General features: G+C 39.1%; 1 protein-coding gene across 3 annotated transcripts in view; it reads left to right on the top strand.

Annotated features, from left to right (window-relative positions):
- The window catches only part of Hs3st5 (heparan sulfate-glucosamine 3-sulfotransferase 5), a 159,636-nt gene that overhangs the window by 138,971 nt on the left and 5,905 nt on the right, over positions 1–14,760 (top strand). For all 3 annotated transcript variants that reach the window (XM_015500373.2, XM_048791541.1, XM_048791492.1), the window contains one exon: positions 13,661–13,799. In XM_015500373.2, coding sequence (XP_015355859.1) covers positions 13,693–13,799 — 107 coding nt within the window. In that variant the 5' untranslated portion in view covers positions 13,661–13,692. The remainder of the gene's footprint in view (positions 1–13,660; positions 13,800–14,760) is intronic.

The following is a 14,760-nucleotide window of genomic DNA, read 5'->3' as shown; positions in this document are numbered from 1 at the left end:
GAGGACTGTTTTTCATAGTAATAGGCAGTATGATGCGGTACAGCCATCTTTAAAGAGGTCAGGACTGTTTAAAACTGGGGGATAATAAGATATTAAATATTAAAATCGACCTCAGGCACTAATTTCTTCCCCACTGCAGTTGTCTTTACTTCCTCGTGGATTGATCTCTCATTATAGGAACATTTGTTTCACACTGATCTGGTAGAATCCCTTAGAACAAGAGAAAATTTTAGGTCCAGAAGCCAACTTACTCCTTCTACGGCCTTTATTTGTTGGGTGAAAAACCAAGTGATTTACTTGGTCACACAGCAGCTGAGTAACATATTCTGAGCTTTATGTTTGGTTTTGCCTTAAAGGGAACAGGGAGTGGGGAGATGGAGTGTTTTGTCCCACAGTAGGAGCACATACTTGTTGTCCTTGGTCTCTGCAGTTTCTTATGTTTGTTAGAGATGCTTCTCTCTTTACTACCCAGTATCCCTTTCTATCACAGCAAATCTCCTGCTGTCCTGTATGTCTGGCAGCACTAACCTGTGTGGCACATGCTGTACCATGATTATGTACGTAGGACTCTGAGGCTTTGAGGATAGCCATTGTGTTCCTGATAGTAGGCACCATTCCCCTGTTGGGTACGAGAAAAGAGATGGGACTCAGGAAAGACTGCAGAAGGAAAAGGGAAAAGTAAACAACGGGAGTGGGATTCCCAGTTCTGTAAAAGGAAGTGTGCCTTTGTGTTGGGGGTAGGGCAGTATCTGTCTCTTTTTTAAAGTGTCTGGAAAAGGAAGGGACTACCACTGTGAAGAGCCACAACCCACAATGAGTAATCCATTCTCAGAAGGCAGGACCTTCTGGCTGCAGGACTGTACCTAATTTGTGGAGCCTAGAGCAAAATAAAAACGTAGAGGCCCTTGTTCTGAAACTCTTTAAGAAATTCAAAACAGTGCCTACTAAGCATTAAGCCAACTCTAGGGTTTTCTGAGTACAGAACCCACTGTGAAGGCACAGGTCACCAGCCAAGATCTAGCCACTGTGCTGAACATCTGTCTAAAAGTCTTCACATGGGGGGGGGGGGGGGGGGAANNNGGGGGGGGGGGGGGGGTGAAGAAAAAAGTCTTGTTGAAGGAATAGTGCTTTTTGGAAAATGGTTTGATTGTGTCTACTTAGGTACGAGTGTTGTAGGGGACAGATGAGGCAAGGCACAGAAGACAGCAGGAAACAGTTTTATTTGGCTGCAGCTAGGTTCACAGAGCACAGCTTTTACTGTAATTAATTAATCCCCTGAACCCCAAGTTCAGGTAGTTTCAGAACTTTATACCCAGCATGTAAGAGGAGGGGCTTAGAAGTTCACAGTCTGCAGAAGTTCACATAAAAGCAGCTTTTTCTTTCACTGTTTTGAGCAAGTAAATCCTTCAAGGACAGTGCCTGGGAAGGGGAGAGCTTCTCCCCTTTCTTTCCTCCCCCTGCCAGCTGTTACCATGGAGCCCAATTGGTGACTTCTCTTATCTTAGAAATGTAGACATTTCTGTGAAGCTCCAGCTCAAGGCTAGAGGCCTTGTTAAAGGATCTATCTTTTTTTTTTAATCATATTTTGCATTTGCAAATGCACTTTTACAAACTACTATACTGGATGTTTGTGAAAAAATAGTAAAGGGGCATTCAGCACCTGGACTGCTGATTTCTTCCAGGACAGTGACCAAATAAGATAGAGTAACAGGAAAATAGGAAGTTTATCTACAGTGAACTCTTTTGTAGCGACTCTTTTGCTGATAGTCCTAGAATCAATTATGGTGAAGATTTCTAGAGAAGCTTAGTTAAGATTTTTCTGTGGAGGAGGGAGCGCCACTACAGGAGGACTCTCTAAGACTGTGTATTTGGGCCAGAGGGCGAGATTCTGAGGTCCAACAGACCCTACCCATGTGGAGCTTCTTTCTGTTCTGACAATATAAGAGGGTCAGGGCTCTTTGTACAGCAGAAGATACTGTTTCTTCACACATCTCTCAAGAGTTGACCTTGAAATGTAGAAGATACAAAAATTATGGGGTAGAATCTGGGTCTCTTGTTCTCCATATTATTTCTCACATTTGCAATGCATGTCCTCTGACATGTGAGAGGAACTCAGTAATAGTACTGGGGTGGTGACTGGTAACATGAGGCACAAAATTTGGAGAAACCCTTCTGGCCCCCAAAAGATCAGAGATTCAGAGAAGAAAGTGGTCTCTGGTAACAAAAACAGAAAACTTTTGAAGCATGTTTACAATACTGATTTTAAAACTATAGTTTAAGAAAATGTTAGCCTGCCTTTGCAAGAACTGAACATTTTTAGCATCATTTTGCATACCAATTAATTATCAACTACTTTATAGATTTATTAAATACTTACAAGCTTTTCTAAGATACTTAGCTGCACTTTTTTTATCAGTATTACTTAAGAACAGTAGCTCTTCATTCTTATCTTTTTAAGCTCTTTTGTTTAGGAAAATTAATTAGTAGCAGGTTGTAGGAAAAACTGGAGACAGGAAAAAAAACTGGGAAGAAAGGGACCTAGAAAAGTCAAAACAGAAAGACAGAAAAGGATCACAGGAACCTCAGAAATGAAAATGAGGCTCTGTGAAAAGTCAGGAGAATGGGAGAGGAAACTAAAAGGAGAAGGAAATGTGAAGGGTAAGCACATCCTCATTTTTATACAAACACATGGCACCACCTTGCAAACTTGGTGGGCTCTTGGAAAGACCTAGTTAGTGAATGTACAAAAGACAGTTTAACAAGGCGTAATCAGTGGCATGCTGGAGAATGCTTAGCCAGATTTTGGTGAGGGAGGAGAATGGTTTATAACATCGGTTTATTGCACAATGTAATAAACATTTTCTGGCCACTTTTAAGCTACCAACATGAATTGGCTGAATGTTAAGCTACCCAGATGAATTCACTGCATGAGGAATTGGAAGAGATGTGTATTATCTCCACAGTACACAGTACAGATACATTAGACTTGATAACCTCAAGAGCATAAATAATAGTAAAATATAGTAAGATAATTAAGAAATCATGAGTTTTTAATATTTATTGCCTTTGTTTTAATTTATTTAATTATAAATGTATCTAATTGAATTTTTAATAATAACTGGATCTCAAAATAGGAGACAACTCTAATACTCTGGATTGTATCACTCATGATCCCATCATTCATGTTAGAATGTAGAGGTTCTCCAATTTTCTTTCTTTAAAGGAATGAAGAAAATAAAGTGGGAGACAAGAAATCTCATAAAACTATTTCCTCCTTCACAATTTTGCTAAAGGTTTGGTTTTCTGTTTTATTGATACTCAGCTCATCCAAATTTACGAGTTGGAAGTTTAAGAAAAGGTAAGGTATACGTCTATTTCTACCAATAAAATTCATAGCATCTGCAACTTTATGTGAACTTAAGAGAAAAGCAGGGGAGTACAATGTAGAAAGTCTAAAACTAGTACTCTACAATTCCAGATTTAGTGATTTGAAGCTTTGAGCAGGTCATTTCATCTCCCTAGTCCCCTGGAGCAAGAATGCCATACTCTCCACTAATGTCACAGGCTGTGTGGGCTTCAGCTGGGAGCCTTGTAGGATACTGCCATGCTGATATCTGCCACTTATTTTCAAATGACTTGGTAAAAATAATATGTGTTTATATAGAGATAAATAGATATCTGTAAAGAGAGAAAGCAAATATGGTAAAACATCAATCTAGGTGAAGGATATATGAATATTCAACTTTAAAAATAAGATGGAACCATGAGGCTGCTTATAGACATATAGCACATGGTAAACCTGCAAAGTACTACACAACGGTAAAGTACTACTACTTAGTTAAAGACAGGTGGTGTCCAGATGTTATAGCCATTCATCTAACTAATTTTTCTATTCAGCAGTTATTTGGTGAACATCTGTGACTCTAAATGCTTGTGATAATTCAATAAGGAAAACACATATTCCTTAATCTCATGGAAATTATAATTTAATTAGAGGTACACACAAGTAAGCAGAAAATTGCATTTTGGTTTAAGTAAAATTAAATAGAAGATGCTGGGGTGATACAGAAGAGGAACATGTGAGCCAGCCCTAGATGATCAAGAAAGGCCTTCCCAAGGAACCTAAGATGAGACCCTAGGATATACCAAGATAAGATAAATCAAGGCCTGGGAGAAGGAGAAAGGAAAGATTAGTGGACGTGGCTAGCTGCTTTAGTCAGCTTTGCATTGCTGTGAACTGCCAAGAATGACATAGAGGAGGACAAGTTTATTTTGACTCATAGTTTCAGAGATTTCAAGCCACAGACAGCCAACTCCATAGCTCTTGGCCCAAGGTGAGGCAGAACATCATGGTGGAAGGGCATGGGGGAGTAAAGCAGCTCAGGACATGACAATAGGAAGCAGAGAGAGAGCTGCTCACCAGGAACAAAATATAAACCCCAAAGGCACACCCCTGGTGATCTACATTTTCCAGCCACAGTCTACTTCCCTACAATTACTGCCCAGTTAATTAATATCAGCAGATTAATGCACTGCTTAGGTTAAGGTTCTCATAACCCAACATTTCATCTCTAAACTTTCTTGCATTTTCTCAAACATGAGCTTTCAGAGGATACATAATATATAAACTGTAACATTTCATCCCTGGCCCCCAAAAGCTCTTGCCAATCTCACAATTCAAAATACATTTAGTCCATTTCTATATAAGTCCCTATAGTCTTAACAGTACAAGCATTACCAAAAGTCCAACCCAAAATCTTTTCTGAGACTCAAGGCAAACTCATGTATGATTTCCCCCTGTAAATATCAAAAGCAAGTTACATAAATCAAATATGTAATGCACAGAGTAAACATTTCCATTTCCCCTATGTCTTCATATATAGAAGACATGTATAGAAAGAAGGGATGTGACCAAAGCAAGACCAGGATTCAGCTGGGCAAACAAATCCTATAGCTCCTTGTTTAGCATCTGGAGCACATGACATGATGAAATTCTTTTCAATGTACTTACATAGCTTCACCCCTATGACCTTGCTGATTGCAGCTCACATGGCTTCTCCCTTGGCTTGTTTCTGCTCAATTCTTGCAAGTTCCCTCACCAGACATTCCACATTACTGACATTTCTTAATCTTGGGAGTCTCCAACACAGCTTCTGTTTCCTTCTCACACCTTCAGGCGTCAATTTCTTGGTGCAGTCTGTAGGGATTCTTTTTGTTTTGGAGGGGTGTGGCGGGGGTACTGGAGATTGAACTCAGGGGCACTCAACCACTGAGACACATCCCTCATCCTATTTTGTATTTTTTATTCAGAGACAGGGTCTCACTGAGTAGCTTAGCACCTTACTTTTTTGCTGAAGCTGGCTTCAAACTCGAGATCCTCCTGCTTCTGCCTCCCTATCCGCTGAGATTACATGCATTTGCCATGATGCCTGACACAGTCTTTAGAGATTTTCACTTCACTGCACTTTTCCTGGCTTCCCAGACCTTCCTTTAAAATCTTGGTGGAAGCCTCTATGATTACCTAACTCTCGTATCCTACATTCCACCAGAACCAGCACCACGTAGTTGATGCAAAAATCTACCACCATCTCAAACAGTAGTCAAGTCTCTTAGAATCATGACTATAGCAGTCTCTGAGTGTCTGAAAGGCTGAGCATGGTGTAACAATTTACTAGACACTCCTCTGTAGGGAAAGCACTCCAATGTTCTCTTAATTTTTACTTTTAACACCCTTGAGTCTGAAATGGATGTGGTCTTGCTAATTCCTGAGATGCCCTCAATCCATCTTTCTTATTGCTTCTGGGTAAAGTATTTAGCATTTTTTTAATGGCTGTAATCTCTTTAATTCCTTCGTTAGCCCCAATTTTACTCACTTTTCTAGCCAAACTGCAAGTTTTCAAAATATTTCTGCTTTGCTTTCTGCTCCTGATTATCACAGTAAACTTTGCTAAAAGCTACCAGAAATATCCACACCATTACTTGAATGTTGTGCTGCCTTGAATTTTCCTTCACCAGATTAATTAGTCCATCATCTTTAAATTCCCTCTCACAAAAATAAAGTCTCAGAACATGGGCAAAATATGGACAACTTCTTTGCCAGAATATAACATGAATGGCCTCAAATAGAGTCCTTCTCTTCTGAAATCTCATGAGCCCGGTCTTACTGTCTGCAGTCCTATTGACTTCTGAGCTCACACCAGAATTGCCCATTAAGCTCTGCTTAAAACATAGTGATGCTTTTCCAGCTTTCATATCTAAACTTTACAAAATTTCATACCCAAATTCCAAAAAACTCCAAAAGCTCTGAACCACATGGTTAGGTTAGTCACAGCAATGACCCCACTTCTGGTACCAATTTCTGTTTTAGTCAGCTTTGTGTCATTATAATGAAAAGACCGGACAAGTACAATATAGAGGAGGAAAAGTTTATTTTGGCTCATGGTTTCAGAGGTCTCAGTCCATAAACAGCTGATGCCATAGCTCTGGGTCCAAGGTGAGGTAGAACATCATAGAAGAAGGTGATGTCAGAGTAAAACATTAGTTCAAGACATGGCAACAGAAAAAAAGAGAGAGTGCTTCTCACTAGAGACAAAATATAAACCCTAAAGTAATGCCCCCAATGACCTACTTCCAGCTACACTCTATGTACTTGCAATTACCTTCTGTTAATCAATATCAGTGGATTAATATACTGAATATATTAAGGTTATCATAACTCAATAATTTCATATATAAACTTCCCTGCATTGGCTTACATATGAGATTTTTGGAGACACCTCCTATCTAAATGATAACACTAGCATTTATTGAGCATTATTATGTGCTTAACAGTACATGTTCATTTATTCCTCTTTATAGCACTATGGGGCAGGCTGTTGGTCTCATTTTACAGACCTTATTTATCAATGAGGCACAGAGTTAGTATTTTGATACTACAGGATCCTTATGAAGAAAAACCTTGAAGCAAAACTGACCATAGCTCTTCAAAAGAACTGCAAATTGTTTTGCATACTGAAGTTTGTTTATGTAGATATTGAGGGGTATGTGGAATGGCAATGGAAAGGGACAAATGGTGTTTTAAAACCATGTGGCTGAAAGGAACTCATTAAAGGATATTAAACCTGGAGAAAATGTGATCAAATTTTCATTTGGAAACAATATGTTATTGCAATGAAGAATAAATTAAGGTTTGAACAAAACTAATAGTTGAGAGACCACTTAGAAGCCCATAAACATTAAGATAAACAGAGATCTGCATCTATATAGTCACAAATGACAGTGCAGAGAAATGGGTGGATTCTAACAGAACTTTGCAGGTGGAGTCTTACTAGCTGACTGGACATGGGGTGGGAGATGAGGGGAAGTGGAGTCAAGAATGATGAATCCAAGGTTCCTGGATAGGGCAAGTGGATGGTTGGATGGGGAGCCATTTACTGAGATACTAAGGTAAAACCTGTGGGGAGGGGAGGAAGTGATAATAGAAAGGCAATATACAGGTTTAACAAAGATCTTATAGAAAACAGCTCATAAGAACTTAAGTGAGTGACAGGTGGCAGTCGAAATCAATGTTATTTTGATCATCTACTATAAAATCTTCCAAAGGGAAAGTAGTTATTGAACTATGGGTAAAAGAAATGAGATTATCATGATTCTGATCAGTTCTAAGATTAAATGGTATAGTGAATATGAAAAATCACTTTGTCAACTATGAAAACATTACCTTTTATGGTTATTATTACCATTACTTTTTAATATTTCCCCTATTCCCCACCCCTTTATTAGACTGAACCTATTCAAATTGTTCCTTTTGCCTGTCCTTCCATGAATGTTTTTTCCTCTTACTTTTTTGCACCTCCCCATTCTCTACCTCAAGGCTCAAAGACAAGTTATCTGGATGGAGTTAAGTGGGTTTTGTTTGCTCTTATCAATCAAACAAGTATTTGTTAAGTGCCTCTTAAGTGAGCATCCAAAGCTCTACGAATATCATTGTAATCAAGGGTCGATCAAGGAACCATATCCTTTGGGGTCAGATAGTTTTGAATTTAAATCTTCCTCTGCATTTACTAGCCACTTGTTCATCTCTCTGTTCCTTAGTTTCCATCAGAAAAAAAATATATATAATAGATAATACAAGTCAGTTTATTATATCAACTAGTAAATGTGAAGGAAGACATTAGTATGTAGTTTCTGTCCATCTCATAAGGCTAATGTCTGGAATAAGTGAGCTAATTCTCCTAAGAAGGTTACTATTTTCTGGAATAATTTTGCTGTACAAGTTCAGTCATTTTTAATAAATTTTGTAGCTATTGTTCCTGCTGCTGTTTTTACTGGTACTGGGGGCTTGCAGTAATAGTGTCTACAAGCCTGTGAGCAGCACTTGAACATATCTTTATTATTATTTTTTAATCCCTTTATTTCTTTGTTTCAGCTTGGGAATCATTTCTTTTGTTTGCTTAGCGCTGTTTCACTGAAATAGCCAGATGTCTTTACACCTTGTTTCTGGCCATTTACTCTGTTTTCTTCAGCTAAGATAGCATGTCTGTTAAAGTTTTACCAGTCTGGAGAAACTGTAATTGTGCTGTTCTTGGCATATGACATGAAAGGCACTGGAAGATTAAAAACCAGAGAACTGGAGGTGAGGGAGGGCTTAAATGTCACTGTAGGTCTTTAACCTTTTTATATCTAAAAATAAATTACAGACTTTTTAAAAACTATATCTAAATTGCCTATTACCCATATGACTGTTCTAATGAAAGATTATTAAAATATCCATTAAAGTTGGCACAGCTGAAGGGAAGGGACTCTGGGGTTGAAGAGGCAGTTAACCTTCTAACCAATTTGACTGCACTGTGCCTGAGGATTGAATCGCGTGCTTCTTTCTCTGACATGCCCAGAACAAAAGTGAGAACTTCCAACTTTTGAGGTTTCATCCTGGCAAGCTCTTAAACACTTTATGATGCTATAGAAAAAAAACAAAGAGTCATCTTGAATCTTACTTAACCCATTACCTTTGGTTTTCTCTGAGGAAGGTTTATGCAGAAGCTGCTCTGGTCTTGTATCTTAGCATATAGTTAGAGACTGTACAAGGCAGAATGATATTTCACTTCCTGTCTCAAAGGAGCCTCGTTAGAAACTGTTGGCATGTCCTCCTCATTTCTCAAAAGTTTCAAGAGATTTCAGCTCAAAAAGAGAAGCATTGCATCTATCTGTGTGTGCATGTACACACATGCATGCACCTGCCTAGCATCTTGCTTTGAACAGAAATTATGGTGTTAGTATATTATTGTTTAACAAGAGTTTCCATTAAAAATGATTTATACTTAAAAATGGACTTCTATTTTTTCACAATCCAATTACATTATTCATGAGAATTGCACTTATTTTATTCTTTACCTCTTTAAAATGCATTGCATGAATTAATTCATCTGCCTCCTGAAGATATTAATTACACTTCATTTTTGTAAAGTACTCAGCTGTTCATGAAGTTCTATCCTGCAGTGACTTAGTGTTCATGTCATGACAACCCTGTGAGATGGGCACTGTTATCTTCACTTCACAGATGAGGAACAAAATTCAGATAGTCCCCATAACAAGACTAAACCAAAATATGACATGAGTTCTTTTGACTCCTTGTAGAGTAGTCTTGGCACTTCACCATGGGCAACTTACTAATATTAATTTAATTCTCCTCAGCACCACAGTAGACATGAAGTACATCAGAGGGTGCAATAAGAATGAGCCAGACATAGCATAAGAGAAAGCAATGGAAGGAGCTAGGTCAACTCTACAAATAAAAGGCTGGATAAATTAGGTTTCCAAAGAAAGAAAACCCCAGTGAGCATATTTAAGATATCTCCAGCACAGGGCAGCTGAACCCATAGTAGCAGCTTATCCCACAGGGCAAAACCTCTATGGGAATAGCTGAGCTAATCAGAAAGAGTCTATAAGGACAATATTGGAGTCTAAAAATTCTCAGTGGCAATAGAAAAAATTACGACCTCATATTCAGCCCAGTTTAATAGCCAACTGTATACAGATGACATGAGCATTGAAATAGGAGGCTGATAGTATTACCATGATAGACCCCTAAATCTTGGACTACTTCAGCAATCTTCACACTATCACTTTTCCTTCCTCACTCTGCCCGCTAAGCAGAGTACAACCATGAGAACACTTCATCACTTTACTCACTCAATCCTAGGATGCAATTTTCTTCCAAACTTTATTTCCAGGCCCACGCTTTGGCCTTATAATTATCTACATGGCAGACCTGATCCACTTCTAGCTACCAATCTGAAGTATATTGGGCATGTTTTCCCTCAAATTCCACATCCAGTAGAATCACCCTTCCTAGGAAGATATCAGTAGGATCTGGGAGCGCTGAAGGAGGGGACATAGACTGTCTAGGCCAGAGAGGAAGCTGACAAAAGCATGGAGATGAGACTGAAGACATTAGGAGGAGCGGTAAAGAGGTTGAGCTGACAGGCACAGATGCGAGTGTGGCTGACTCTAAGAGAGAGCGAAGCTGACTACCATGCTGGGACCATGGAAGGAAGGGCCTATGCTCTCAAGGGGAAGGAACTGGACTTGGTCCAGTGAACAACTAAAACAGACAAAATAACTCACATTAAGAAGATTAATCCAACTACACAGACCTATAGGAAACCAACACAGAGAACATACCCAAATGTTAAGAAATAAGGGAGGCACTAAGTACCAGACAGAACAAGGCAAAAAGAAATTAACAGAGAAATAGTTTACTGGCATGGGTGACAAAGAGAAAAATAACGGTAGAACATGATATTAAATTTTTTAACTTTCTTCTAGTATTACAAGGTTAATGCAGACCCATTGAATTAGAATCTCTGAGGATAGTATGAAAGCCTACCATAGAGAACCCCAGACCTTTGCATTGTGACAGACAGATTGTGGGCTCAATGCCTTCAGGTTGCTTTCTAATACTTCTGAACCAGCCAGCAGGCTTAGCCTATTGCCAGGAGGTGGTAGTAACAGACACAGAAGGCAGCAACAAGCACAGATGTGGTGCTGGCTGATGGGAACAAGAGTTTAGTGGAGGTGAGCAAGACTGAGGACCAGAGCATCAGCTGGAGAACACTTCATGGAGGAACTTGGATGTCGCCTAGACCTTGAAGGATGAGTGGTCTCTAACTAAAGAAAAATGGGTGGACCAATGAGCGGATGAAGTGGATAGAAAACTGTAGCACAGTTTTAAGCAGGAGGGTATGAACCCTGCTTTTCAATAGCTGAGAAAGCCAAATGACTTGTCTCCAACTTGGTCCTCTGTATGAGGCTGGTGATTTTTGTCAAACCCACATTTTACCTTTGTCTACCCATCATCCCCATTTCCATTGCCTTTCCTCAGCCATAGAAGACCTTTATTCTCGCATGCCATTTGTCTGTAAATGCACATTAAATTCATTCACATTAAGATACAAAGAACACATAATCCTTTAGTCTGGAAAGCTATAAAGCTCTGTAGAGTGATGTTACGTGTAGAATCGTATTTCATTCTGACAGCATTTCAACAGGGATCAAAGCCCCATGCTAAAAGCATGTGGTCCTAACTGAGGACCTTGGACATCAACCTAGAGTAAGGAGATTGATTCTCCATGAAGCTTGAATCACATTCCAGAGGTTTCTGACTTTGCCTTCACCTTACCTGCCAGTTGTGTGAACACAGGCAAATGAGAAAATTGTGAGCTTCCCTTTACCCATCGACAAAATGGAAATAACACTTTCTACTTCATAGATGTTTTTGAGAATTTCCTGAAATACCACCTGAATAATGTGCTTACCACATAGTGGACCTCAATATGCCTCACTCTCTCTCTCTTCTTTCTGCCCCCTTTTACTGCCCCTAGGGAAAACCCTGCTAAGTTGAAAACACGGGCCCACCCAGACCCCTGAAATACTTCCTTACTACTTGCTCTTTGCTTTTACACTTCACCTTTTTTCTTTCCCCCTTAGTCCCTGTGTACAAATGCACCTGCCATATTAGGCAAAAGTTATCCCTCCTCAGTCTCTTTGTGCATCATCATGCACCACTGCCCTAAATCCACTGTGTCCTACTCCTGCCTCCTGCTTTTCCTCCAAGTATGAGTCCTGGGGTCACTTCTTCAGGGAGAACTGAGGTGGACTCCCAGTTATTCTTTCTCTTATGTAATTATCCTCTGTTACATTTCATACCACTTGTAAGTGTACATATTAATCCTCTATATAGAATACACTGGCTCACACTTGTTACGATGTGTCATGTATTAATCCTATATAGGTTTTCTGGCTTCATGTCTGTCTTTTATATTAGATTGTGGATTCCCATGGGGCAAGAACCATGTCTGTTTACTTGATGGAGGAAAACTAGTGGAGAGATTTCAAGTTATAGCCTAAGGAAGTTTAAATTAAAAGACACTTAAAGTCTCTGAAGCAACCAATATAGAATCCAGCTCATAGGACATGTTCCATAAATGTTTTCTGACTATGTGTTAGATTAATACTGCTCTTGTATCCCCCTCTTCAGATGCCCTCCTATATTCCACAATCAACACCACCACCAAGGAGCTCTCCAGGAGCCTGTATTCTTTGATCTTTTCCATAATTTTCTTCCCCCACATTTATTCACACACTATTGCCAATTGGATTTTGTTCTTTTGCACAAAGAAAATCTTCACATAACAAATATGGAGATACACTGCAGCAAAACAATTTCTAACCACGTCTCTCAGCTTCCTTCTTCTTAGCTTACTATTTTGAGCTTCAATAAGAAGCAAACAATCTTATCTTGAAAGAGAGATTGGATTTATTTTTAATAAAAAAGACTGAATTGGGAGCTTGCATTTTTTTCCTCAAGTTTAATATCAGCACAAGAAAAGCCCTTCTCTCTTCCACTGGCCTTATTTCAGATACAAGAGAACAAAGCTTCCAAGTAAACTTCTTTTGTGATGTAAGAGCAAGACTGATTTCACCAAAAACTATTCCAATTCACTGAGTGTCAGAGGAGGTCACATATTAGGAGCCCCTAGTCAGAGCATGTTTTCAGAATCCAAGACCTGGAAGAGGACATAAAGAGAAACAGCAGGTTCCTCAGAGCCACTATTCCAAATATGCAAGGTCCTGAAAGTTATCACTGATAGCCTCAGCAGGTAAAGAAATCACTTTTTCCTTCACTCCCTTCCTCCATTCACAACTAAAACAAAAGATGTATAAATGTTATACATCATTTCATATGCCCAAAATTATGGTTAACTGAACTGGAATTTCAACATTTCACTCTGGTGAACCTGCCATTACCAGTAAACCTCATGTTGCTCATTTTTTCAAAATTCTTTGAATTATTTAGATATACATATGATATGTTATAATCTATGCATATTAATTTGTTTTGGCAATTGTCTGGCAGGCACTATCTAGTAAATGTCTTCCTCCTAAACCTAGTAGATGATTTTTTAGCACCAGCCAGGTTGAAAAAAAAAGGTAAGTTTGGCTAAATACCTGTTGCACCTCAAAAATTGACAAGGTTGCTATAGGCACTGTTCTGCATACGACATCTCTTTGTCCCCAGTCCCCTCTGGTTGACTTGGTAAAACTCAACAGAGCCTGTAAGCAACAACCACTAATGAATGCCTTCTCTCCCCTCTCTTAGGCTGCAGCAGTTCTGAAGGTTGATGGAGGGCCATGCTATTCAAACAGCAGGCGTGGCTGAGACAGAAGCTCCTGGTGCTGGGAAGCCTTGCTGTTGGGAGTCTCTTGTATCTAGTTGCCAGAGTTGGGAGCTTGGATAGGTGGGTGATTAAACGTATACATATGCCCATATGACTTTAGGTGTCTTTTAATTTAAATTCCTTAGGATATAACTTTAAGTCTCTCCATTAGTTTTCCTCCTTCAAAATTCCCAAGAAAAATACTTTTCTGCATCAATTTTGATTTATTAAGACTTTAAAAGGAGGCGATCCAAGTTGCTCAAACCAAGGTATTCTGTCAAGATCCATTTGTATTCTGTGTGCACTGACACTTGTTTTCAGAGAAGGGATAAAGCTGTGTACAGTTAAAAAAAAAAATGTCATTTACTAGAGCACACTCTGGTCTATGAGTATCTGGTGTTGACCCCTAGCTATAGCAAACAGTGATGATATAGTTAGGCCTCTTCATTTTGAAATTTATGAGTGGACAATTAATGTGTTATCAGGAGCATTAAAATTATGTATGAGCCTGTAAAGGATCTCATCAAGTTTGCAATCCATTGCCCTGGAAAGATGGCTGCAGGCGTAGATTTTTAACTGTGTTAATTAGCTCTGGTTTTCAGGAGCTGAACAGGCCAGACAAGGAGGCTGTCACTCAGAGTAATTGCCCAGAAGGCAATGGAAAATCCATGGAGAGGAAATTACACAACTAGTGTTTGGCTCCAAATAGGCAAACAGTTAAGAGGTACTGGACCTTCAGAAGTCCCAGAATATCAGCTGACTAAACAATAAATGCTTCTGGACAGGTCTACATCCAGGATGATTGGCAAGTACAGAGGAGTTGATTTCTGAAATGTGAAACTTCTTTTTTTGCCCTTTAAAATTAATTCTTATAATGGGAAGAGTGAAATACTTTTCTAAGTTCAATTCACACTGCAAATGCAGCCACACTTAAAAATAAAAATACGTTCTTTTGAGTTCTATTTCCAAAATTTAAGCTTATCAGTAGAACTTATCATTTGGTGGCCCTTGTTTTTCTTCGGCTAGTCTTATTTTTTTTTTT

This window comes from Marmota marmota, unplaced genomic scaffold (genome assembly GCF_001458135.2).
Source record: "Marmota marmota marmota unplaced genomic scaffold, marMar, whole genome shotgun sequence".
NCBI classification, from domain to species: domain Eukaryota; kingdom Metazoa; phylum Chordata; class Mammalia; order Rodentia; family Sciuridae; genus Marmota; species Marmota marmota.
Note: the sequence above shows the minus strand (reverse complement) of the source record. Positions and strands in the feature narration are given on the sequence as shown.